At 47.5% G+C, this 27,389-nt stretch overlaps 1 protein-coding gene across 5 annotated transcripts in view; it reads left to right on the forward strand.

Annotated features, from left to right (window-relative positions):
- Positions 1 to 27,389, forward strand: part of Dapk2 (death associated protein kinase 2) — a 116,455-nt gene that overhangs the window by 87,365 nt on the left and 1,701 nt on the right. For 2 of the 5 annotated variants that reach the window (XM_076925362.1, XM_076925361.1), the window contains exons 5-11: positions 3,784 to 3,913; positions 7,936 to 7,984; positions 8,662 to 8,688; positions 12,135 to 12,287; positions 13,271 to 13,316; positions 25,202 to 25,291; positions 25,398 to 25,481. In XM_076925362.1, coding sequence (XP_076781477.1) covers positions 3,784 to 3,913; positions 7,936 to 7,984; positions 8,662 to 8,688; positions 12,135 to 12,287; positions 13,271 to 13,316; positions 25,202 to 25,291; positions 25,398 to 25,481 — 579 coding nt within the window. Of the gene's footprint in view, positions 1 to 3,783; positions 3,914 to 7,935; positions 7,985 to 8,661; positions 8,689 to 12,134; positions 12,288 to 13,270; positions 13,317 to 14,636; positions 15,381 to 25,201; positions 25,292 to 25,397; positions 25,482 to 27,389 lie in introns of those variants that run through there. The other 3 variants (XM_076925363.1, XM_076925358.1, XM_076925359.1) reach the window with 2 other exon arrangements.

Here is a 27,389-nt window from a genome sequence, read left to right on the forward strand (position 1 = left end):
CAGCTCCAGGGAGATGCTAGAACAAATCACTTAGGAAGCTTGAAGTCCATTGGAGGAGCGCTAGCTTTGGACCTAAGAAAGCACTATATAATGAGGAAATGCAGGGTGTTTGGGATCTGGGAAGGGAGAGGCCATCAGGAAAGACATTTTGGAGGAGACTGGCTATCTTGACTGAAATGTGAATGGGCAGCACCAGCTTTGGGGAGGGGGCAGGGCAAGGGAAAGTGTTCTAAGCACTTGGAAACAGATGGGTCTCTGTTAAGAAAATGTCGTCTGCCATCCCTTCAAGCCAACGGAGAGGCCATTCCCACTGTGAGCTGCAGATGTGAGTAGATACAAGGCTGCCTCTTCTCTTGGGGTGGCTCTGGCCTAGAGACATCAGCCTCAGTTCTTTGGCACCTCATCTCTGCTGCTCTGTAGTCCTGAACATCCAGGTCTGGTGTGTCCATCTCTGTGGCTTGTGACTTCCATTGCATTCCTTGTGCTGAGCTGGGGTCTGAGCTGAGGTAGTCAGGATAGTGTAGGACCTGTTCTCAGGGCCTCGTCCCTAAAGAAGTTCCTAACAAGGTGGCCAATGATGTGGGTAGACTAGAAGAGACGTTGCCTGGCAGGGTAGTGAAGAGTGGGGAGGATGTATCTCAGTGCAGGGAATGGCAGCAGTATTCCTGAGGCAGGGACACTGGGACAGGCTGTCTGCCTGGATCTTGTCTGCTGGCCTCCTTTGCCCTCGGACTCCCTTCAGCAGAGGCTAAAAATCTGATCTACCTTGGGAAAGGACTTTGACACATGTTCAAAATAAAGTTGAGAGTGATTTCCAGAGGGCAAGAAAAATAAACAAGATTTTTAAATGCAAAAGAAAAACGTGTTATTTAAACAAACGAACAAACAAAAAACAAAAATGGAAAAAGTTTGAGGGAGCACCTCAGTTCCCAGAGATTCTGAGGAGACAGAGACACCTGCTGTATGTGTTGTGGGATGACCAGACCAGATTAAGTGTGAGTTTAGCTAAGAGATAGGATTGGGTTCAGTGTGTCACCATGAGGAATCCACACAGCGTGTGGGGCGGGAGGGCATTGCCAGGCCCCATTTCTCCCTCTGGTTGAGGATAGCTCTGCCAGAGAGTCAGGAAGGATGGCAGGGGCTGCTGGACTGGAGACAGCAGCCAGATGTCCTAACAAAAAGATCTGAACAAGCAGAGGCCTAGAGGTGACCAAAGTCTGCTAGGGCTCGGCTGGGGCTATTTGGAATGTCTTCTAGGGAGAGAGAGTTTGAGCAAGCCTGGTAAACCCAACCGGGAGTGGGTGGGAGTGGGTGGACCAGAAGCCCTCAGGGCACTGACAGTGACGAAAGCAAAGGCACAGGCGGGAACTCCTCCTCAGTTCTTTTGAGAATGGCGGCTTACAACTCTCTCAAATGTGTTTACTTGGTTAGCAGCCTTCCTGGACTTCACATATGACACAATCCACTCTTGCTGTGTGTAAATGATAGATTTTATAACCAAAAGCACAACCATTCCCAGTGTAGTTTTAGAATTAATTTTAGAACATGTTTATGACCCCCAAAAGAGACCACACGTTATTAGCAGTCTCTACCTACTCCTCAGTCTTCTTATTGTAAGACCGCATTTCTCTATGTAGCCCTGGCTGTCCTAGAAGTGGATCTGTAGACCAGACTGGCCTGGAATCCACAGAGATCTCTTGCCTCTGCCTCCTGAGTGCTAGGATTAAAGGCATGCGCCACCGCCTGGCTCCACAGTTGTTGTTTTTTTTTAATTTATTACATTTTTATGTGTGCATTTACACACATGCACATGCAACAGTGCACATTTGGAGGTCAGACATCAGCGTGCTGCAGTTAGATCTCTCCTTTCTACCATGTGGGTCCCAAGGATTGAACTCACATCATCAGGCATGGCAGCAGATTTTGTTACATCAGTGGTTCTCAACCTGTGCGTCTCAACCCCTTTGGGGGGGGGGTCACATATCAGATATCCTGCATATCAGATATGTACATCACCATTCACAACAGCAGCAGAATTGCAATTATAAAGTAGCGATGAAATAATTTTATGGTTGGGAGGGGGGGTCACCACAACATGAGGAGCTGTATTAAAGGGTCCCAGCATTAGGAAGGCTGAGAACCATTGCTTTCTATACTGAGACACTTCACTGGCCCTATTCCTCAAGTCTTATTCAGCTACTAATCTTTCTGTCCATATGTATTTGCCTAGACTGTATTTCTTACAAACAGAATCCTGTATTGTGTGCCCTTTTGCGTATGTTTCTTCCTCTTTCTCCTCTCCTCTGCCTCCTCTCCCTCCTTTCCCTCCTCCTCCTCCTCCTCCTCCTCCTCCTCCTCCTCCTCCTCCTCCTCCTCCTCCTCCTCCTCCTCCTCCTCCTCCTCCTCCTGTTGGAAGAGACTTAAGAGTAGCCCAGGCTGACCTCAAATGCACTTCAATCTTCCTCTTTATTATCCCAGGTACTAGGGTTTCAGGCAGCAACTTGACATCTGGCTAGTGTAACATTTTCAAAGCTTATCTACATTGTAACATAGATCAATAGTTCATTCCCTTTTACCTTTTTGTTTGTTTCGTTCCTCTTTATCATCAAAGAGTAATTTTAGGGCCCGTAAGAGTACTTATCTCACACAAGTAAGATCCTGGGTTCAGTTCCCAGCCTGGAAAAGGTAGGGCTTCCTATGTGAATATTGTATGTGGTGTGTGTACCTCCCACTTGGTGTATCTCTTTATTGGTTAATGGGCATTTTCTGTTTTCTGGCTCTTGTGGAGATACTGTTTCGAACTTTACACATAAGATTTTGTATGGGTGAAGTTTTTTTGTAGGACAGGTCAATTTAAATGGAATGTAAGACAGTCCTTGTGGAGCAAGCCAGCGGTGGCGCAGTGGCTAAGGTAGCCGCCTGCAGAGGGAATCCCGGTTTCCCTGTGTGACTCCACCCGAGTTTAATGGGAAAAAAAAGACAGTCCTTGTGGGGTGAAGGAAAAATGGCTAAGCAGATAGACCTGTCCATTCCCTGACTCTTTCCAGAGCTTGGATAGGAATGAAGAAGGCAGACCTCAGGACCCTGTACCAGATACTCTGGGAGCTGGGAGAGGGGTGGCAGGGTGGACTGCGAGGGTCTGGTCAGTCTCCTTTCTCTCCACCAAGCCTGCCATTGTTGTGTCCGGCTAGCAGCTGTTTCAGGGCCGGAAATAGCTTGGGCAGCTGATATTTTCTCTGGAAATCAGGTGCATTTTTTTTTTCCTGCGTCCTGCCAAAAGCCAAAATTAGTTAAACACACAGAGAGAAGCTGGTAAGTCTCAGAGAAAATCAACAGGAAGCTGGCTGGCCAGAGGACAAGAGGGAGGTCAAAGAGTCAATCAAGGCTAGCGAGCCTTGGATAAACCCAGGGGAAGCCCATGTATCCCTCTCACATCACAGGGAGGTAGCTTTGCTTATAGGAAAGGCTACAGGTATCTGATTGATCTCATCTGACAGATGAAGGAGGGAACCTCACTGAAGGGTTCTTCCATTCAGAGACAGATGGGACATCAGAGCCCAGTTCTCTAGTTTTTCTGTCACTACAGGGTTAGTAAAAACTGCTCCTTGACCCTTGGTGCTGGGTTTGAGCTCAGAAGACCTAAAACACAAAAACAAGAACTCTGCTATTTTAGTCCCTCCCTGACCCCTTGCCAAGAGAGCGTGAACCTCACCCTAACCCAACAGGAAAACACAGAACAACACTTTAATTACTATCTTGCCTTCTTTCTGTTTTGTTCTCCAGCCAGAAAATATTATGTTGTTAGACAAGGATACCCCCATTCCACACATCAAGCTGATTGACTTTGGCCTGGCTCACGAAATAGAAGATGGAGTTGAATTTAAAAACATTTTCGGGACTCCTGAATTTGTTGGTGAGTTTTGGGATTGTTTTTCTCTCAATCTGGTATCGAGGCTGGGGAGGGAGTTCAGCCCTGAGTTCAAGGCTCAGAATCTGTGTAAGAAAGTCAAAATAATAATAATAATAATAATAATAATAATAATAATAATAATAATAATAATAATGTAATTGTGATCCCAGATTACAAGTAGCATGCTTGTGATCCCAGAGCTAGGGAGGCAGAGACAGGTAGGTACTGGGCTCAGTGGCCAGTCAGATGAAGCCTACTAGACAGGTTCTAGGCTGATGAAGGACACTGCCTCAAAAACTAAGGTTATACTGAAGGAGCAATAGCCAAGGTTGTCTTGTGGCCTGCAGGCACACACACACACAAATACACACACACACAGAGAGGGAGAGGGAGAGGGAGGGGGAGGGGGAGGGGGAGAGGGAGAGGGAGAGGGAGAGGGAGAGGGAGAGGGAGAGGGAGAGGGAGAGGGAGAGGGAGAGGGAGGGGGAGAGGGAGAGAGAGAGAGAGAGAGAGAGAGAGAGAGAGAGAGAGAGAGAGAGAGAGAGAGAAGAACAGAAATCTTAGAACTAATTCTTCATGACTGGGCTGAGAAACAATGCTTTGAGATACTTGGAAGAAACTGAAGGGTTGAGAAGGAATCGCTTTGGGTGACGAGACAGGCGTGGGCTCGGCTTTGAGTGCCCGCTGAGACAGAGAGTAGCCAGGTGGGGCTAGGGGCCTTTGTAGAGTTAGACTTCCACAGAACTTGCCCCACCTTTTACTCTTGGGAGAGTTCATTGTGCAGATTTTAAATCGCTTCCCTGTCTTGGTTCCCCACAAGAATCCTCTCTCTGAAGTAGCTTTTGATTTCCTGCAAAGGAAAGAGGCAGTTATCTGCCAGGTGCGGGATCCACCACCTGCCTCTCCCAGGGCCTGGCCTTCGCTCTCACCTTGGAGCAGCCAACACCAACCAGCTGAGGCCTGGCCTTGTTCTCTTTCCTCTGTTCCTCTCACCCTTTGCCCTAGCCTTTTCTGTCCTACACACTAGATATCCCCCAGGGGACTGGTCCAGAGGTTTGAGGAAGAAGAAAATACCTCTTCAGAGAGAAAAGGAATGAGAGTTGAGAATCAAACCATCATTTTTATCCTTTATGGGACTTGGAGTGTTTCAGAGATGGGAGGACGTGGCCTCCTCAAAAGGCAGCTTGAATTATTTTCTCCATCAAGTACCTTGTTCCAGGCCAAACGCTGTCTAAAAGAAAAACAAACAACAAACAGACAAAATACGAGAACTTTAGGACTGGAGAGGTGGTTCTGTGGCTAAAAGTGTACACCCTTGCAGATGACCTAAATTCAGATCCTAGCGCTCATGGAAGATGGCTCACGGGATTCTATAACTCCAGCTCCAGAGAATCCTCTTCTGGCTTCTGTGGGCACCTGCACTCACGTGTGCACACGGACCCACACATAGACACACATATCTGTTCAGAAATAGAAATAAAAACAAACTCTAAAAAAGAAACTCGCTGTGTAGTTGTGTGGGACAGTCCTCATTTTTAGAAAGATGCGATGAAGTTAATTTACCAGAGCAGAGGAGATGGCAAGGAGTAAAACGCTTGCCGTGCCTTGTGACCTCAGCTTGGATCCCCAGAACTCACTGAGAGCCAGCTGTGGTACTGTGTGTCTGTAATCTTTGAGTTTCTACAGCAAGATGAGAAACAGACAGGAGAGTCCCCAGGAGGTGATGGGCCAAGCCTGGCGTACATAGGGTGAACAAAAGATGCACGTGCACACACATACACACACACACACACACACAGGGGGGGGGAGGGGAGGGGGAGGGGAAGGGGAAGAGGAAAGGGAGAGGGAGAGGGAGAGGGAGAGGGAGAGGGAGAGGGAGAGGGAGAGGGAGAGGGAGAGGGAAAGAGAGAGAGGGAAAGAGAGAGAGGGAGAGAGACAGAGATAAATTCCTAGAGAAATGATCATAGTTTGGATGTCAAAGTGATGTCGAGTTGCCATGTGAGAATAACTTGGACTTGGGCATGCCGGTCCACACCTATAATCTCAGTATTTGGGAGGTAGAGGCAGGAGGATCTGGAGTTCAAGGCTATGATAAGCTACACAGGGAACTTGAGTCCGTCCTGCACTGCATAAGATCTTGTCTGAAAAACAAATAGATGATTCTCTAGTTCAGTAATTTGAGACCAGAAGATTGTGAGTGGGAGGCCAGCATGAGCTGGATAGTCAGATCTTGACTCCCCAACTTAATTTAAAAAAAAGAAAAAAAAGGAAATATTTCTGGCTGGATGGTGGTGGCTCAGGCCTTTAATGCCAGCACTCAGGAGGCAGAGGTGGGCATTCTGAGTTCAAGGCCAGCCTGTTCTACAGAAGTTTCAGGACAGCTGAGGCTACATAGAGAAACCCTATCTCACTACCCCCTCCCACCCCCCAAAAAACAGAAAAGATTCTTTAAATATAACTCTCAAATTCTGCACCTCTCTTATTGGACTACCTACTTTGAAAATCATTTTTAAAAGTATACACCTTCATGTGTCTTATTAGCAAAAATGAGACAAACAAACAAACAAAAGGTACCAGTCATGAGAAGCAGAAACCATTCAAGTGCTCTCAAGAGTGACTGGCTGCAGACAGCCAGCAACTCAGCACGTGAGCTGTTACACAGGAGAGAAAACGGAAGTCCATGCAGGAAGCAAGCAAAAGCAACCAAGAGATACACTTTCAGATACATCCTGGCGCCATTTTTAAAAAAGCTGGGGGAGAATGTCAAAGCCAGTGTAGGGATGTCTGCGTGTTGAAGGGGGAGATGTGGGGGAGAGGACAGCAGACAGCCTATCAATGCTGTGGCATAGATATTATTCTGGATAAAAAACCTCAGTCTTTCCCATGTTCCCCCTCTTGCCTTCGCAGCTATCATGGCTCCCTCCTTCTCTTGTGAGGTACTACCTTTATAATATCATCTCTATCATCACATTCTTCAAAGTCACAGATAGATTGAGCATGAAACTGAGCACTGGCCTTCTGGGCCTCTGTGCTCTCTGTGCAGCTCATGGCCCTCTTGTCTCTTCGGTGGAATCTTCTCTCACACTCAAACCGTCTCTTGGTCACGCACTGTATCTTTGGCCCAGCTCCTACTTCCACTCATGTATTAATGGCTTCAAATATGATGCTTGGCTCCTCCTCTCCCCTGGAGCCAGCTGTCTTCTGACATGTTTTTGTATCCCCTCATGCTTATAGTCTTACTTCAGTGACCCCCCCCCCCCAAGATGTCCTCCGATGAGGTCACCTGTCAGGCAGGACTCAGAGGAAAATGAGGCCCTTGGCTACCTTCTTCTCCATCACCTCTCAGCATGGACCTGTGTGGCGTCTCTGTCCACCAGAGCTCCCCATAGCAGGTCAACACCAGGCCTTTGTGTCTTCTTTCTAAACCTTCTTCGTCCCATGTTCCTCTTCCTTTGTACCTCTGGTTCTCCCCCTCATCAAGGTTTGTTCATGAATGGTTTCGCCCAGGTTAGCAAGAAACTCATGTCTTGCCCTGTCTGGGCTGCTGTGACCAAACACCTTAGACTGTGTACATTATAAAAAACAGCTGGAGCCTATTGACCACAGCTCCCGTGGTTCTGAGTCCCAGATGCTGGTGGGGCCTGGTGTCTGGCAAGGAGCCTTTTCACAGACACCAGCGTCTTCCTCTGTTCTCACGAGGGGGCATGCTCCCTGGAGCCTTTTATAAGGGCTTCACCTCAGTCCTTAATGTTTACTCTCGTGAACTAATCTCCCTTAAGCCCTATTTTTTTTAAATATATTATTGTCCAAGAATTAGATTTCAATGTAGACTTTCTGTAGAAACTCCCACAGTCCTTAGCAACCTGTTTTCTCATCAACATTCTTACATTCAGATTATTCCCATCCTCACTACTGGAGACTCAAGATGGAGGCAATTGGCACCAAATACAGTAGAATTCCCTAGAACCAGAGCCACCTCCTCTCATCTCTACCCCCTCTTGACTCCTAAACATGACTTCTTTCAGCTCCAGAAATCGTGAACTATGAGCCACTGGGACTGGAGGCCGACATGTGGTAAGTGATGACCCGGGATCCTTCCAGGGGCAGAAGGCCCCAGCCCATTTTAGAAGGCAAGCCCTTTGGTGTTTAAAACCTTAGTTTCCAGGAGCAGTAGCCCCACAGCCAGCAAAAGGCAGTGAGGCTTAGATTCTTGGCTAGTGAGAGTGAGCTTTTTTTGTCAGCGAGGGGAGGGGCTGAGGCAAGCATAGTCTTATCCTAGGTCAGCCTCAACTGGGGTCCAGAGAGCAGTTAAGTTAGCTCTGCTGGTCTGTCCATCAAATGTTCCACAGGTGCATCCTATGTCCTAGGCATCTGTTAGCCTAGTAATTCTGCTGTGATCAATTCTTTATTACAGTTGGTGCAGCTCAGGACTCAGCTTTCTAAGACCCTGCCCACAGTCCTGTGAGGTGGTCCTTATTCGCAGGCTCAGTGGTTAAGGGACATGCCCCAGTGACATCGTCTGCAGATACAGAAGTCAGACCCTGAATTTGGGTCCTTGACTCAACGTGCAGAGTGTGAGGATCCTAAAAGCAATCCCTGTCTGTTGCAGAGTGGGGTAGGGAGGGGTGGGACTTGAGATGGCATTCAGGGGCCACCTGGGGGAAGGAAGTGACTTCTTGTATCTGCATTGTGACTTCCTGGAGGGTTTGAGGTTGGAACCCACATAGCTCTGACACAACTCTCCTTTGCAGGAGCATTGGAGTCATCACCTACATCCTGTGAGTATCTCCAGCTTTGGGCTGCAGCCCTGCTTAGCTTAGGAGGAAGGAGAGAGGGGCGGGGAGGCTGCAATAGATGTGTTACAAGCACACAGGGCCTGAGGCGGACTGCTCCGAGCTCCACTTCATACAATTGAGCTGGGTTAGCCTGGGAGAGCTGCCCTCCCTCCTACACAGGTCATGTCTAAATTTCTTTGTGGTGAGCTAAGGCTGCTCTGCTCAGCCTTTGGTAGACCACACATGCTCTCTGTGAGACTGTTACTTTACCAGAAGCCTTGTGACAGCCCTGAGGGCACCTGTACCTGCCCTCTTTCCTCTCTTCTCATCCCCAGTCCACTTTCCCTCCCTCTCACACTCTCTTCCCCCCTCCTTTCTTTCCCCATTTCTTGTCCCCTTGTATTCAATGGCTTAAGCCAAGATTTCCTGCATAGGTTTTTGTTTTGTGGACTAGGCGTTATCTGGGGCAGGATACCAGTGCTGTCTCTTTCAGTCTCTGTGGCTATGAACAGGTATTTAACCTTTGGACCTATTTTTCTTATCAGAAAAAATAGGAACTACAGAGTCTGCCATAGGAAGTAGGGTGTGAATAAGCCACTGCATACAAGTTTCCTAGGCCCAACACAGGGCAGGTTGGTAGATACTCAGCCCCTAGCGCTTCCCAGAGGTTGCCCTTGGTGGCTCACATGGAGAATGCCATGTTCATGGCATTTTCAGGGTAAAACTCAGCCCATAGCCAGGGCCAGTGTTCCACAGCTGGGGATTGTTCTCAGCAGCACAGGCTGGAGCTACACTGTGACTGCCCAGTACAGCTGAGGGCTTCAACTCTGTAGGTCTTTAATACCTACCGTGGCCCAGACCCTGGCCATGTCCATTAAGTTAGAACCACTAGGGTAGGGCCATGGCCTCAGTGCCTTTTAACTGCCTAGTTGGATCCGGTGCAAAGTAAACAGCCATTTCTCTGTAATTCCAGAGCCAGAGTATTTGTCACCTATTTGTTCTTAAATCTTGGGATTTAGAATTCTGGTTTCCATATTTGAACTATTAAGGAATTCAACGGCACACACAGTCTTCTTATGATTCCCTGACCTTAATGAGATTTATTTTTATTTTATATTACTTTTCTTTTTCTTTGTTTTGTTTTACTGTGCTGCTCTGTCTTTAATTATTTATTTTTATGGTACTAGAAGTTGAAGCTAGAGTAACTGAACATAAGCCAGGCCCTTCCCTCCCCCTCCCCCTCCCCCTCCCCCTCCCCTCCCCTCCCCTCCCCTCCCCTCTCCTCCCCCTTCCCTCTCCCTCCCCCTCCCCCTCCCCTTCTTCTTCCTCTTTTTCTTCCTTCTCTTCCTCTTCTTCTTCTTCCTCTTCATCTTCCTCCTCCTCTTCTTTCTCCTCCTCCTCTTCCTTCTCTTCTTCCTCCTTTTTCTTCTCCTTTTTCTTTTCCTCCTCCTTCTTCTTGGAGACTTGGGACTCACAGAGGGTTGTTATGTTTTATCAATGACAGAGACTCACTAAATTGCCCAGGCTGGCCTTGGGCTTGTGATAGTCCTGCCTCAGTTTCCCCACAAACTGGGATTATAGACCTGGTGTCTATCGCCCAGACAGTGGTGATGCATGCCTTTGATCCCAGCATTCAGGAGGCAGAGGCGTAGATCTCTGTGAGTTCAAGGCCAGCCCAGTCTACAAGAATAGTTCCAGGACAGCCAGGGCTATTCACAGAAACCCTATCTCTAAAAACAAAACAGAATGAAACAAAACAAACAAAAAGAAAGAAAACCTGTCAGAAGTACTGTGCAAGGTACTCAGATACTGACATGGACAACAGCTGGTTGTCCTGGGCTCTGTGTCTGTGGGAGATACCATCCTGTGGGATCGTGGCTACACTGGAGGCTTGGACACACTTCTGTGGAACACAGAGGGAGATGGACAGTTAGGTAGATGTATTTGAACTAGGAGCTATGGAATGGATTCGATTCCCCTCATAGGAGAGAAGAGGCAGGTGCAGACACAGTACACATGATACAGACCAACTTCTGGTCTTATGAAAACTGGAGACTTGGGACTCATAGAGTGTTATTATGTTTTATCTATGACAGAAATAATGATTTATTTCTATCTAGAATTGCTAGTATGAATCAAGATTACACAAAGCATCTTATCTATTTCTTGTGGTGATCTGGATTGGCCCCAAAGACCTTATAGATGCTAGGCAAGTGCTCTACCCCTGAGATACATCCATATTCATTAACTATTGATTGATGGATGGATGGATGGATGGATTGATTGATTGAAATGAGGTCTCACTATTCAGTTCTGGCTAGCCTAGGACTCTCTACTTAGACCACAGTAGTTTTACATTCATACAGATTCTTCCTGCCTCTGCTTTCTAAGTGAGTGGCTGGGATTAAAAGTGTATACCATTCTGCCCAATCTTCCCTTGATCTTTTGAGACAGACTCTATGTAGCTCAGGCTGGCCTTAAAGTGTCTTCCTCCTGCCTCTGTCTCCCAGGTGTTAGGATAACAGGCATTTACTCCCACGCCTACCTGCCCAATGTGCCTTGCATACATTAGTTCTTCATGTCAATCATGTGACTCGGGGGCTGTTACCGTCTTCATTTTAAATGAGGAGACAGCACCTCAGAAAGGTTGAGAACTTTCCTCCGTTTACACTGTTAATGAGTGGCAGAGGTGGATTCAAACTCAGATTTCTGAGTTTTCTAGTGCACCTTTCTGTTCTCCCATGCTAAGAAAGCAGCAGCAGGGATGGGAATGGCTTCCAACAGTTGTCTGGTAAATAGAAGCAGCAAGCGTTCCAGCCAAGTGAGAATGTGGTAAGGGAACAGAAATAAAACCCACACGGACTGTTCCTTCCAGCACAGCTAATGGGTAAAATGACACGGTTAGTCAAGGCATGCAGGGCATGGATGGCGTGTGTGCATCTCAAGGGCATATCTGCATAGAGGTACCCAGTGCTCAAGGAGAATTCAACAGCTGGTGCTTCAGGAGGTCATTGTATGGTAGAACCTCATCTAGACCTGTGGGGACGGAATGTTGCATGCCTTCTGTGCCTCTCAAGCTTTGCTCCCTCCATTTGGAAGTTCTTCCTGGAGTCACTGCTGGGTATTCATTCTTTAAGATAAGAGTCAGTATAAACTTCAGCCACCACTTCCCTGTGCCCGCCCCCCCAAGCTATTTGTCTGACTCCTTTACTGTATTTTCCTTTGTTGTGCCAGGGGCCGTTTCTCTTCTTTTAGCTTCTGAATCCATTAAACACAGTCTCCCTGAATCTGGTACTCAGTCAGAGGTTCAGAAAGTGAACTGGGTTAGACAGCACTGAAAAGCCTGTTGTTGGTTGCCTGGAGAGAACAGGTTGGGGGCTCCCAAGGCCTTCCCTGCAGTTTCTCTCTCCTGTCCCTCAGTCACACAGTTCTTTCTCTGTTGTGCTCAGTCTGAGTGGAGCATCCCCCTTCTTGGGAGACACAAAGCAAGAAACCCTGGCAAATATCACTGCTGTGAGTTACGACTTTGATGAGGAATTCTTCAGCCAAACAAGCGAGCTGGCCAAGGACTTCATTCGGAAGCTTCTTGTGAAAGAGACCCGGTAAGAGGATATAGTCTGCTTTCTCGGATGCTCACTCTTTCCTGTTGCCTTTCAAAAACATGCCAGTCTGCTCTTGCTTTGCCGTTTCTGTCGTGTAGTCCAGTCTGGTCAGGTGCTGAGAAGTGTCTATGGCTGTGACTAGGTGCTCATCCTGTCATTTGGTTTTGTGCCTTCATCTCCTGCCAAAATACAAACGACTCTGTCTATATGAGCATTCCCATGTATATGCTTGCATGCATGTGTATTTGGATATCACTGTAGAGTCTTCCCTAAACATATGCAGGACTCTGACTTGAAAGGTAAACTATGAACATTTTGAAGCCTATTCAGGTTGAGAGTGGAGGCAGGCAGGCCCAGAGAGGTCAGAATAGTGGGAGAGATGAGACATACTAATCCTACCTCTGCTTCAGAGCCCAGGTTGAGCCATGAAGCTATTTAGCCAAAGAAGGGGGATGAGCAAGAATTTGTGTAGTGAGTTAAGTCTTATCTGTGTGAGCATCAGAGAAGTGGACTGGAAGAGCAGAGAACACTATGCCCTCTGGTTTTCACAGACTTCAAAGAGACCAGGATGGGATCCTGTGGCATGCAGGAACCCCAGTTTCCCTATTTAGGGCAGTGCAGGGGCTGGGGTACCTACCTGAATATTGATCAGTAGAGGACAGAGGAGAGAACTGGAAGGAAAACACCAAAACAGAACCAGAGACGTGGCCCTGGAGAGCTGGCTGGCTCTCAGGGGAGTCTGGAAGCTCAGTGAAGGATGGTGATTAGGCCCTTTAGTGTGGGAACTGAGGTTGAGGGCTTGGGTGGTAAGGTTTCTGCCTGGATTCTTTCCCCCAGAGTATTGGAAATGCAGCCAGTTTCCAGCCACCTCTGCACCTGTACTACTTTGAGGGCACAGCCAAAGGATGTCAAAGAGGTGGGACTCTGACTGCTGCTCCCGGAAGTGTCTTCATGGGTCCTTTGTTTTCTCGTCCTCATTGCAGGAAACGGCTTACCATCCAAGAGGCTCTCAGACATCCCTGGATCACGGTAAGGGCACAGTAATGAGTTCCAGTGAGCAGGAGGTCCCTCCTCTGCCACCAGGGCTGGCTGTGGCAGTCGGATATAATCAGCTGTTAAGAGGCCTTTGCTTGATCTCAGGCACTGGTCAAGGGTCCTCAGAGGGCCCATGCTTGTTCAAACGGTGTTATGCTGGCTCCACACTAGAGTGCTTGCCTCACACGCATGAGGCTGTGCAGTCCATCCAGAGCACCACAAAAACAAACAGACAAAAGCAAATAAAATAGGGTTCTGCCGCCTTAAGTTTGCATTTTGTGGGTTCGGAGAGCCAGTGCAGCATCACAGATGTCAGTTAAGACACTTTCTCTTATAAAATGTTATTTGTTGGGACTCGTCTCTCTGTCCCTTTTCACTGCAGAAGTCGGGTTGTAGACAGATCTTGGGCCACTAAAACCTTGACTTTGTAATCAGGTATATTTCTTTTTCTGACTACCAGGCTCTCACTACAAGATGAAATGCAAATCAGTCACATAGCTTTTATTGGTGCCGTGTGGCCTCAGGAATTTGGTCCTGAGACAGAGATCTGTTATGCAAGGGAAACCAAAACTCTGTTAGGACAATTCTGTCCCCGGTTGGAGGGTCAGGGAAGACAGTGAATTCTCATCTAACTGCTTGTCGTGAAGGGCCCACTGGTTTTCAGAGTCTGGTGTGAAGAGCACATTGGGAGTGGTGGTGGGAGCAGGGCCCTAGCCCTCCTTCTATGGGCTGATTAGGTGAACACTCTCCAGACTACTTTCACCCTTCACTGGGAAGGCCCATTGGGATGATCCCAGTGCTGATGCGAAGGTAGAGACCTAGCGATGACAATCCAAGTTCATTTACTCCCTGAAGATAGGGAAGGGCAATAGTCTTCCAGGTTGGGATGTGCTTATAGCCCAAAGCTAGAGAGCTTCGTGGGCTCTTTTCTACTGAGCATGCTCATATCCTTAGCCTTCCTCTGCCTGCCGTAGCCTGCATGTTTCAGCCGGTGGGTGGATGTTTGCAGAGCCTCTGCTTGTCTTTGTGACCTACTATTAAATTCCGTGTGTGTGTTGACCCTCTTTAATGGTTGGTCACAGAGTTCTCTGACCTGAAGTGAGCATGCAGGCAGTGCTCCTACCTTCTCAATGTTTCTTATAGTCTTGTTGTGCGTGGAGGCCAGTGCTAGCCTCACCCTGGCTCTTCTACCATGTCTTGACACAAGCAGTGAATGCCAAAGAGGCTATGTGTGTGCCTTCTGCCTGCAGCATGGATTACCCTGTGGAACACATTATGTTAATATTCTGGTTCTTCTGTCTGAACACCTACTAGTCAAAAGGAGAAGCCAGAGCCCCTGAACAGTGGAAGACACAACCTGCTCAGCTGAAGACCAAATGCCTGAGAGAATATACCCTCAAATGTCACTCAAGCATGCCCCCCAACAACACTTATGTCAACTTTGAGCGCTTTGCTCACGTGGTAGAGGATGTGGCTCGGGTAGACGAGGGATGCCGTGCCCTAGCAGGAGCACATGATACCCTGCAGGATGATGTGGAGTCCTTGGTCTCTATCTTCAATGAGAAGGAGGCTTGGTACCGAGAGGAGAACGAGAATGCTCGCCATAACCTGTCCCAGCTGAAGTATGAGTTCCGCAAGGTGGAGTCCCTGAAGAAGCTCCTGAGAGAAGACATCCAGGCCACAGGGGCCAGCCTTGGAGGCGTGGCCAGGAAGCTAGACCATCTGCAGGTGCAGTTTGAGACTCTGAGGCAGCAGCTCTCAGCAGACATCCAGTGGATACAGGAACTGGTGGGCATCTTCCAGCTGGAGAGTGGGAACACTGATGGTCACAGCCCGGGCTCCATGTTCCACCGGGACACCAGTGAGTCCCTGTCAGAGCTGCTCAACAGATCACATACGGAGGGAATCCTGGCCGGCTTGAATCTCTGAGCACCAGGATCTAGTCAGTAGTGCATTCTCAGGGTTTTGTAGAAGTGTGCTGTCTTCCCCTCTGCTGGGGCATCCAGCTGAAAGTATCCTGCAGGATGTGTGTTTGCAGCCTTCCATGCCCTCTAGAGTTTCCCAGCCACTGGGGTCCTAGTTAGTGAACCTACCCTATACCTCCCCTACCAGCCTGGTTTGCTGAGAGGGTGCTGACAAAGCAGCCAAGCCATGGAAATGATTAGAAAATATATCCCCTCAGCATGCCCTTCTCTGGGGGTATCTTCTAGCCCCCAGGAGATACTTTATAGCTGGGTAATGCTGATGGATTGGCTCACCTCTCACATTCCACGTGCATGAAGATCCTGGGTAATGATGGACATAGCTAAGAATAACTTGCTCAGCAGGGTACTTTCCGTTACAGAGTCAGGGCTTTAAAATACACAGAGAAAATATTAACTTTCTTTTGAATTGTCTTCTCGCTCATCCGGTCTCTATGTCTGTGACCTTACTGGATGCTTAAAGAACTCTGTGAGATAAGGGGCTGGGATATACGTTAGTTTCTAGACGGCTTGCCTAGCACCCACAGAGCCCTGGGTTTGATGCCCAGCACAGGATAAAATGGGGTTGGTGGTACACACCTCTATTCCTGGTATTTAAGAAGAGTCAGAAGGATTGGGAGTTCAGAGTCATCTCTGGCTACATATTGAGTTTGAGTTAAAGGCCAGCCTGGGCTATATGGGACCCTGTCTCAGCAGGGTGGGGCTCTGTGAGCTGAGGATAAGGACAATATTATATTATTCATTGCCCTGTAACTGATGAAGAAGTTGATGCAGAGAAAGAGAACTGGCATAGGAGTGTTCATAGTCAGTTGCCATCCCAGGGTGTTTATCTTTGAGGGGAGGTATGGAGAGGTAAGAAGTTCGGTGAGGCTTAGCTGAAAACATCCATCTTGACATTAGCATTCAGGTCCCTAAGGCTAAAGGTCTGACTTTACATTGAGACACACAGGAGAATGAAGACAGGAGACACACAACAAGGAGGTCTTTATTCTTGTATACTAGGCCAGTGGGCCCTGAAGTCTGGGAAACCCCAAAGGGCTTTGGGAAGCACAAGGCTCACTAGACTCATCTAGCTCCCAAACTCTGAGTATCATGAGGATAGTGTGATGTCATCTCCCCTTCGTAGGAGGAAGGCCAATCAATACATCCATGCAGACAACACGTAGAGACCCAGGATCCCACATGGTACTAGAAGCTAGGGGCACACTGTAATGTTTCAAGTACCTCCATAGCCTCACAAAATATCCATCAGATATTGATATTAAATATTATTCCCAGGTTAGGGAGAAAGCCAAGAAAGAATGTGACTTCTCCTGTGTCACATTAGTGATAAAGACAGGAGCCTTCTGTTGAGTTTGTCACTCTTTCTGATTCTTTTAACTGCTTGGTCTTCAGGAACTTACTCTGTACTTGAGGTGGTACCAAGTTCACCCATCCATTCAGACATAGTTAGTAGGCACCTGCCAGTTTCCAAAAAGTTGACTTGAGCCTAGGGATGTGGTGTTATGTTATCAAGCCGGTTTTCTACTTCCTCAGAGTTCTCAGTTGAGTGACAGATTCAAGCATTACTCAAGGATTATACAAACGCACAACTCCAGCTGGATCTTATGCTGTGAAAGAGAAGGGGGCAACATTGTTAGGCCTGGAGAGATGGAGAGAGGGAGGGAGGGAGGGAGGGAGGGAGGGAGGGAGGGAGGGAAGAAGGGAGGAAGGAAAGGATGAAGATAGAAATAAAGATAGAGAATTGGGTTGGTCTGCTCAGATAACCATGTATGGAGAACACTGGGACTGTGGTCAGCTAAGTAAACCCTGGGAGAGAGTTGTCCCTTGTAGGCTTGTCATGCCAAGGTTCTGTGATGAGAAGGAAATGGAAGGAAAACCAAAGGAGAAAGAATAGGGTCTGTATAGTGGGGAGAGCAGGGTCTGTATAGTGGGGAGAGCAGGGTCTGTATAGTGGGGAGAGCAGGGTCTGAGCAGGGTCTGTATAGTGGGGAGAGCAGGGTCTGTATAGTGGGGAGAGCAGGGTCTGTATAGTGGGGAGAGCAGGGTCTGTATAGTGGGGAGAGCAGGGTCTGTATAGTGGGGAGAGCAGGGTCTGTATAGTGGGGAGAGCAGGGTCTGTATAGTGGGGAGAGCAGGGTCTGTATAGTGGAGAGTGGGCTGAGGAAGAGCAGAGCCAGCAGGGCTTTGGCATGTTGAGTTCTGAGTTTGTTCCCAGGGTCACAGAAGCCATTTACAGGCCCTGGGCTAGTGCTGAAGGAGAAATTCTCAGTGGGCAGCACAGACTAGATTTTGATCTAATAAAGCCATTCTTTAGAATCCTATCATTTTTCTTTAATTAGCAAGCTGGATCATTTTAAGTATTACATATAATAACTGTAATAGAAACCATTTTAGTCAAATATGAGAAACCATACTGTAAAGATGCATGCTTATTTTATAGACAATTAAGAAGGAAAAAAAAATCTCATCATGGGCAGTCTTCCAGGAGATGCACAGGGAGAGGGCAAAGGAAAGACAGCACCACCACGCAGAAGGAGTGGCAGACACACCTGGCTCAACTTGGACCCTAGGTAGAGATGGAAAAACTAGGAGCAGGAGGCCTGGCTACCTTTGCAACGTTACCCTTTGGGTTTGGACCACATCGGGTGAGCAGAAGAACTTCAAGCAGGGGAACTGTGCCCCGCAGTTGAAGGCTGGGTGACCCCACCTGACCCACTGAAGCTGTGCAGTCTTTTCTCCAGATGACCTGCATCACTCCAGGACCACAGCGATGAGATGCTGCAGTAATTTCAAGGTGCTGATGGTGTCTGCTGTTAGACATTGCACATCCCGGAATGAAGGAAAGGACTGCAGAACCCTGTGCCTTACACTAAAGACAAATGACTCTACAGTCTTGTGTGCCCTGTCATGGGATGCCACATACTTGTTTGGTACAAGACACCTTGAATATTAAAGTGCATCACCTTTGGGTGCATCAGAAGACCTTGGCATTTATATTGGGTTTTCTAAAAAAAAAAAAAAAAAAAAGAAAGGCCATGAGTCCAAGCATGCTGGGTGAACCTTCTTTGAAGGTGAAAGTAAATGCAAGAAGATTTAAGTGATGGCCATGATTTGGTTAGGGGGTAGGGGGGTAGGGAGGAGGGGGGTAGGGAGGAGGGAGAGCTGGTTTTCTTGGGTTGGTGGAATCTGCTACTCTGTTCATGCTGAAAGGATCCTCAGAGGGGAACTCCCCAGTACTCTCCCTATAGAGCATTTTATGGGACAGCACTTATCCAAGGTCACACAGCTGGTCAGCCTCTAGGCTGGCACAGAGCCATAGTGGTTTCCTTCCTTGCAATGAAATTGTCCTCTGTGATCAGGGGCCAGTCATAAGTGTGATGGTGTCTCTTTTAGCTGTTTCCTAACTAGACCCTTAACTGAACAAAGACAACGTTAACTGAGAAAATACCCAAAGACTTTCGGGGAACTTAGAGAAGATTGTGACCTTCCTATGTCACCTGACACACCAACTCCTTTCTCCTAAGGGATCACAACCTGGTGTGCAGAGGTGTCTGAGGAGGCCCAGGAAAGGAATGCAACCTGTAGGAAGCCGCTGTTAGCAGTTGCTCCTTATAGGGCCACAGCTGGCATGTTGATAACCTCCTGGGGCACGGGGCTGCCATGGCAGGATGGGGGACAGGGAGTGGAGTGCCTCACTAGGACCTAGAGGAAGGGAGCCGGGAACAGGGAGCAACATACTGGTCTATGAGCCTCTGCCACCATGGGATCATCTGCATTCAAGCAGGGTATACTTATATATGGGGGTGTACATATTATATAGGTACATTTTAAACATCTGTGGATGCCTGTGGAAGCCAGTGGTCAGCTTTGGTTGTCATTTTTCTGCAGCCATCTTCCTTGGCTTGTTTTCTAAAGAAAGTCTCTGGCCATACAGCCCTGGCAGACCTGAAACTCACTGTGCACACCAGGCTGGCCTCCAACAGAAGTCTATCTCCTTTGTGCTGCAGTCAAAGGTGTGTGGCACCACACCCAGCTCATCCACCTTTCTTCTTGAGACAGAGTCTCTCATTGGGACCACTTAGATCAGGCCAGATGGCCACTGACCTCCAGGGATCTGCCTCTTTTTGGCCTCCAAGGCACTGGAAATACAAATACACACCGCTGAGCCTGGCTTTTTACCTAGGGATCAAACTCGGAGCCTCATGCTTCTGCAGTAAGTGCTTTGCTGACTAAGACATCTTCAGGACCCTCATGAAGGATTTTTAATTTACCAGACTTTAAATTAAAGCTTGGCTTCGTGCTCAGTTCAGACATCATCTAGGCTGTCATGAGGGCAGGGGAGTGTGTAATATGTCCACGAAAAGCAGTTCCTAAGGAAGTTGAGAGGCAGGTTCTTGGGCAGGAAGCTGTCCTATCCTGAAGCAGATACAGCCATGGCTTTCCTGTGTATGTCAGGAAGGGCAGCCACACTTGGTAGTGGATGCTATTTTCAGATTCTGAAGGCTGATGGTGAAAGATTTGGAGCAGAGCAGAGGGAGTGATCATAATAGGAAGAACCAGAGACTCCTCCTCAGCTTCTCTTCCTGAGGTGACAATGACAGTCACACTTCCTTCTCACAGCCCAGTCAGAGGTGGCTGTGTGCCTAGACATATCCACCTCATCACTGTCAAACCTTCTAGAAATGTCTGTGGAGCTAAATGACTTTTCTCCTTTGTGAAATTCTTTGCCTGTGAGGAATGTTCTTAGCCCTAGAGACTAAAACTAGTGGTGGGCATATTGGAGTTTCAAAGGGGCCAGTTCAGTTGAACAAACACCCATTGTGTTCTGGTTCTAGGGGGAGGTGATGGATAAGGTCATGGCAAGCCTGGATAAGAGGTATAGTATACTTAGTTCACAGTTGATAGGGAGAGATATTTTCTTTAAGGATGTAGCCACTGGTAAGCCCATCCAGACTCCTGAAAACAACCCTCATGAATCTCATTGGGACACACACACACACACACACATTCACACTCATGAACATACACACATGAGAGGCACGAGTTGGAAAGAGGAAGGGGATTAGTAAAAGAGTGGAGAAGGATTATTAATGGTGTGTGTGTGTGTGTGTGTGTGTGTGTGTGTGTGAATATGATCGAAATACATCATGTTCATGTCTGAAAATGTCATAATGAAACCCTTTATTAAATATAATTACTATATGCTAATAAAAATGTTTAAGAAATTACCTCAAAGTGGAAAAAGGATTTGGTATCAGACCAATGGGATCCAATATGCCGGGAGGTGAGAAAGGCTGGGTAAGCAAGCTATCAGTTAGACCAGGGGTTCCCAACCCTCCCAATGCTGTGAGTCTTCAATACGGTTCCTCATATCGTGACTCCCCCAACCATAAAATTATTTTTGTTGCTACTTCATAACTAATTTTGCTACTGTTATAGATCATAAGTATCTGTGTTTTCCAATGGTCTTTGGGGACCCCCTTGGAAAGGTCATTTGACTCCCAAAGGGGTCATGATCCACAGGTTAAGAACAGCCAAGTGAGAGGTATACAACACGGTAGAGGTGTTTTCTGTGTGAGGCAGTGCGTGAAGGGCACCGGCGAGCTGCAGAGATCTGGGGCAGCTGCCTCCTCACAGATGCCCACCTGCTCCTGTGTCCTTGAGGAAAGTACTGGGCAGAATCTGGAGGTCTGTGCCCAGACTGGGTCAGGAGCTTGGAATTGAGTGACAGGTGAAGATGGAAGAGTATAGACATTAAAACAAGTCTGTAACTTTTTTTTTTTTTTTTTTTTTTTTTTTTTTTTTTTTTTTTTTTTTTTTGGTTTTTAGAGACAGGGTTTCTCTGTATAGCCCGGGCTGTCCTGGAACTCACCCTATAGACCAGGCTGGCCTCGAACTCAGAAATCTGCCTGCCTCTGCCTCCCAAGTGCTGGGATTAAAGGCATGCGCCACCACAGCCCAGCAAGTCTGTAACTTTTTTAAAGGGAAAGTTCTCGAAACATACACAGAAGTATGGAGGGATGGAATGGTGGATTTCGTGTGTCACACCCTGCTTCAGCAGGGATCTAGTCCCCCCAACGTCACGTGACCTCTTTCACCAGCTATTTCTGAAGTATTGGGGAGACTTCAAAGCAAGCGTTACGGGTATTCAACTCATACCCCGGTCCCCACACTTTCGAGACATCTTGCTATATGGCCCACCCTGGTTTCAGTGTCACAATTCTCCTGCCTTAGCTGCCAAGTGCTGTGTGTCCCCCCAAGCCTGCAAGACCTTTCTCAGGTGCCTTCCACTTTTTGTTTGAGATAGACTCCCCTCTCTTGGTTACTCACCAAGAAGGCCAGGCTAGCCCATTGAACTTTCCAGGGATCCACCTGTCTCCTCCTCCCATGTCTCTGTGACAATAAGTGCCTATAATTTTCCATGGGTTTGTGGTTGAACTCAAATCCTCATGCTTCTGAGGTAAGCACCAACTGAGTTGTCTTCTTTTGTATAAGCATTGTGTCATCATTACACCTGAGGAAATCAGCTACTCCTTTGTCTCCTTCATAAACCTAGTCCATCCTCATGTGGCAAGGGTGTCTGTTACATCCATTTGGTTTTTTCATATCTGGATCCAACCACAGTTGACATGCGGCATTTAGTTGAAACCTTTACATTCTCTTAAGGGTACAGAAGGGAGAGTTTTAGAAAGTTTTTCTTAGAGCAAAAATTGCTTAGAAAACAGAAAGGCTTGGTAAAGAGGATTAAAAACAAAACAAAACAAAACAAAAAAAAACATGTATCTGTCCCCAAACTACCAGAAAACTGAGGCTAGGCCAAGCACAGAGAGGAATATTTTCACTTCTCCCAGTGGTTGGTGGCTGCAGGGTCAGCTCCTGAGCACCCAGGCTGGAGAAGATGGATATACTCACAAAATCTTCACCTGCATCTTCCTGAGAAAATAGGTGCTTGCCAGCAGGAGCCAAGGCCCAACCAGTAAAAGGAAGAGAAGAGGTGCCCCTTGGAGGAAGACTGAACTGAGAGGAGGGAAGTCTACCAGGCCCAGAGTGACCAGGAGAGAGAAGTGGGAGTTCCTGGCGTTGTCGGTGGCACAGAGGGAGGCTTGAAAGCTACAGCCTATTTGCAGCTCCTATGGAAAAGCCTGGGATTGAGAGAGAAATCACTGGAGGGGGTGGCTTCTCTAAAGCCCATGGTTCCTTTCTCACATCTTGAGGGTAGCTGCTGTGGCTGCTTCCTCTCCCTGCTCTGTGGCCACTTCACACCCGAGGACACACCCCCAGGCTGTTTGCATCTGTGTAAACAGAATCTGACTCCAGCCACAGCTTTCTGTTTTCTTACCTTCCCTTTTTGACTCCCCCCCCCCCCCCCCCCCCCAAGACACCAAACATCCCTGGGAACCTGGTCAGAACTACCTGGGCTCCCTGGTATCAGAGATAGACGATAGACTAGAAGATGGACACTTGCTGTCCTTTTGAAGAGGGAGGAGCAGGATGCTGACACAGTCTGCTCAACCAAAACAATGCCACATTCCTTCTGGGAACAGGTGTGTCTCACTGCAGAATCTCTCTCCCCCATGTCAGCCTTTTGAGAGACTCTTAGCAACCAAGGAGTCCATTCACGGGGAAAGGCCAGCCTGACAGATTCATAGCTTAGGTGGCCTTTTCCTTGGAACTCATGTGGTTATGTGTAGCTTATAGAGAGGGAGGCCTTAGAAATAATTGTCACCTCCTGTTGATGGCCCTGGGCACAGCTCCACGAGACATTTCATCAGCCTCTCTGTGCTGTGAATGATACTGTTGAACCAGAAGGAAGTGGTGTTTTCCTTAAGGATTTCCTTTTTCTGCATGTGGTCTCTCCAGCTATGGGGGTTGGGAATCGGCCATTTTTCTTTTAGGTGAAGAAACCCATCAGTAAGCGCATAAGAATAAGTTCTTTCTCTCCCTGAGTCTACTGCTTCAAATTTCCTTATGAAATACACCAAACATACCAGAATTAGGTTCAAAGGTCATTTATGGCTGAGTGAACTGAGCCTCCAAATGGTATTATGATCGCTGATCAAATTACCCTGGGTCTTTTATTGGTGGGTGTGAGCAGGTCCAAGTTTAGAATTTCTTTGTTATGTTTAGTGTGTGTGTGTGTGTGTGTGTGTGTGTGTGTGTGTGTGTGTGTGTGTGTATACATTTGTATACAAGTACCCCATGTACAGAGATCAGATGATGATTTTTGTCATGTGGAACCTAGGATTGAACTCAGGACATCAGGCTTGGCAGCGAGCGCCTTTATTTACCCACTGTGTCATTTTGTTGGCCCAGGCCCTGGGATTTCATTTTAGTTGGTCTTGTCAGTAGCTCAGGGACTCAGTTTGACCAAACAACTAGTAAGCAGAGCATTATTGGCCTGGTGCTATAGACAAGGACAGAAGCAAGTTCCAGTGCCCATAGGTTGTTTCCAGCTGTGGGAGGCCAAGCTGACATCAACAGGTTCCACACACAGCAAAGAAACACTTGAGGCTCTAGTAATATCAGAATCAGCAATATTTCTTGAACAATGTATAAATTAGGATTTGAAATATTTGGGAGTATGAGGTGAAGTATCCCTGGCATGGGCAGATGCTAGTCCAAAGCTATGTGGATGGTAGTATGCACTGGCCTCCTTCTGGTGCCTAGTACCATGAGGGCAAGTGAGAGTATAGCTGAATGTGGTTAGGTAGGACCAGCTCTGAAGAGCCTATAGGTTGCCCCACTTAGCACTTACCTATGATAGCATCTTACCTATGATAGCATCTTACCTATGACAGCATCTTACCTATGACAGGCTGTCAAAACAGACAGGGAACAGCTGTACCAGCCTGAGGGATCACTCTGGGCAGTTGTCCTTGAGTCACAGGATCCTTTGAGAATCTATCAAAGCTATCAACTGTCCTTGGAACTGTTGCTTGCCCGAACACACATACACACAGCACACACTTAATTTTACTTCCATGATTAATAGATCATAAACTATGCAATTTCAGTGGTTCTTAATATTTTTGCAAGATTGTACCATCACTGTCACTTTCTAATCCCAGAGCATTTTCGTTAACCCAGAAGGAAAACATTCTTGGGGCCGGAGAGGTAACTCTGCAGTTAATACTACTGGCTGCTCTTCCTGAGGACCCAAGTCCGATTCCCAGAACCCACCTAGGGCACTGGCTCCCCCTGAAGCTACAAGGAGTTACAGGCAATCATGAACTGTCCAAAATGGGTGCTGAGAACTAAACTCAGGTTCTTTGGAAGAGCAGTATGTGTTTTGACTGCCAGGCAGTGAATGACAACTGTGTCTCTGTCTCCCACCCCACCCCTGCCCCACCAAGACTCCTATTTCCTTCCATTTCTAGTACTAGAGGAGTACCAGTCCCATACCTGCCATAGGCTTGCATTTCACCAAAGCCAGAGTCAGCCCTGTGCTCCGAGCCATAAAATGACTCCGTCCCTAAAGTGATACTGATGGCTACTGCTTCCAGCTTTTCTCAGTTAGAGATGGTAGTCAGGGCTCTCTCTCTCTCTCTCTCTCTCTCTCTCTCTCTCTCTCTCTCTCTCTCTCTCTCTCTCTCTCTCTGTGTGTGTGTGTCTGTATATATGTGAATGTCTATCTGTCCATCTGTCCCTCCCTCCTTCTTTCCTTCCCCCTCTCCCTCTCTCTGTATATGCACACACTACGTTGTGATAATAATAGCCGAGGGACACTCAGGATACCTTCTGGGCAGTGAGACATTTGTAACCTCACCCTCACTGCAACATTCTCACTGCATGCCTTGCTAGAGAAGGAGGTCAGCGGCAGGCTGAGGACAGTGGGGAGGTGGGCAGCTGCCATTTGAGGCCCAGTTGACACCATCACGCTGTCTTGTCTCTCAGCCCGTGGACAACCAGCAAGCCATGGTGCGCAGAGAGTCCGTGGTCAACCTGGAGAACTTTAAGAAGCAGTATGTCCGCCGGCGGTGGAAGGTGCGTCAGAACCTGGGGAGAAGGGCAGTGACCTACCTAGTGAGGCTCCCTGCTTCTCTCCAGATCTCCATTTCAGCTAGCGGTCCTCTTTTTTTTCTTCCCTCAGCTGTCCTTCAGCATTGTCTCCTTGTGCAACCACCTCACTCGCTCCCTGATGAAGAAGGTACACTTGAGGACAAGCGAAGACCTGGTAAGAACATGGAGAGCCCTTTGCTTGGGCACAGCTCCTGGATTGTAAGCGTGGAGGGGGTGGGGAGAATATTAACTATTTCTAGCCTGTTCTGCAGGCACTGTCCTCTTCTGCCCTGAAGGCTGAAGTGTGACCAGCAGAGGGATATGTTTGAAGGACCGTTAGGAATTCTTTCCCACGGGCTCCCTAAGAGCTGCCACTCCACCCCAGCCCTCCCACCCCTCCCTGAGAACCGGTAGCCCCTGAGAACTGTGGAAATGGGTCCCATAGACCATCCAAAATTTATTCTAGCCAAGTATAATAGTGCGTGCCTATAATCCTAGCACTTAGAAGGTGAAGGCAGGAAGGTACATGCATCATGAGACCCTATTGCAAACCACAGCACCTCAAAAAGTCCAGTTCTGACAATCCCAGCTCCTCTGTACAGTGGGTACTTGGTTACACACTTTCCAACTTTGCCCTATTTTGTCTTAGACTGCCTGTATCAATAACATTTGATGATATATTATATTTGATGATATATTATACTTATTATAGTTTTTTGTTTCTTTTCTTTTTTTTTTTTTTTTTTGGTTTTTCAAGACAGGGTTTCTCTGTATAGCCCTGGCTGTCCTGGCACTCACTCTGTAGACCAAGCTGGCCTCGAACTCAGAAATCCGCCTGTCTCTGCCTCCCAAGTGCTGGGATTAAAGGCGTGCACCACTAGTTTTTTGTTTCTTTATTTAATTTTTGTATAGTACTAAGGATTGAACCCAGGGCCTTTAATATGCTAGGCAAAGGCTATACCATTGAGCTACACCCTGGCCTTTAGTGTATGTTTGAAACAAGAGACTTATAATGGAATATACTCATTAAGAGGGTGGCCTCTAGAGTCAGTCTTCCAGAATTCAGATCAGCCGTTTCCCTGCTGTGTGATCATCTAGAGGTTACTTAAGCTCTCTGTTCCAAAACAGTCATTATTTGTAAAACAGGGGTAATAATACTTGTTACATTGTTGGGTAGGGATTAAGGGTAAATGAAGACCTGTCCCTAATGCCTGGTGGGTACATGCTCAGTGTATTAGCAATTCTTAATGCTGCTTAAAATCCTCCTGTAGTTCTTAAAATGGGCATCAGTATTAACATTTCAGTTGGTAGGGCTTCCCTGGGGTAACCTCCCCCTTCTGACTGTATTAGCATTTCAGTTGGTAGGGCTTCCCTGGGGTAACCTCCCCCTTCTGACTGAGTGGAGAACAGGAGTGTCCAGAAAGTATAAATTAGTTCATATGTTCCTTGCTTGGCAAGGGGCAGGCAGTCGCCCTGTGTAAACTGAAGAGGCCTAGCACTGGGCCTGCACCCCAGCTCCCAGAATATCCCTGCACTCCCCAGAGCCCCCAACACATCCTCAGGGGTCTTCTTTCCATAGACTGAGCTCTTGCTCATTCCTGCTCTTGCCAGGACTTAGGTAGCTCTGGAGGCCTTTGTGACTGAGTCCCTCTTCTGTCCACCAGCTTCATGGGTTATGAAGGGAGCTGACGTGGCTGGCTCTGAGAAGCCCTGTTTGTCACTGGCAAGTTTACCTGGCTTACTCTTTTATTGTTTGGCTCTGACTCATACTAAAAAGTTGCTGTTCAGCAAAGCTTGAGTTATTTTTGTTGTCCTAGTCAGAGCTGGTCCAGGATGTATTGGCTGAGTTGATCTTGACCTCAGATTTCCCGCTGGCTCAGACTTGCCTGCAGGAGTGTAGGACAGGCAGCCGGCATGGACCCACGTTTTGGACCTTTTGCCTTGATATGATGTAGTTGCAGAAAGGGATATAAAAGAATTTAAATTCCTAACTTTTTCATGGTACAAACATAGCTTTTGGTTTTCGTTTTTTACTCACATGTTTTATGGTTTTTCCTATTGAACCTTCCTTAAAACAATATTT

This window comes from Arvicanthis niloticus, chromosome 26 (genome assembly GCF_011762505.2).
Source record: "Arvicanthis niloticus isolate mArvNil1 chromosome 26, mArvNil1.pat.X, whole genome shotgun sequence".
In the NCBI taxonomy this organism is placed as follows: domain Eukaryota; kingdom Metazoa; phylum Chordata; class Mammalia; order Rodentia; family Muridae; genus Arvicanthis; species Arvicanthis niloticus.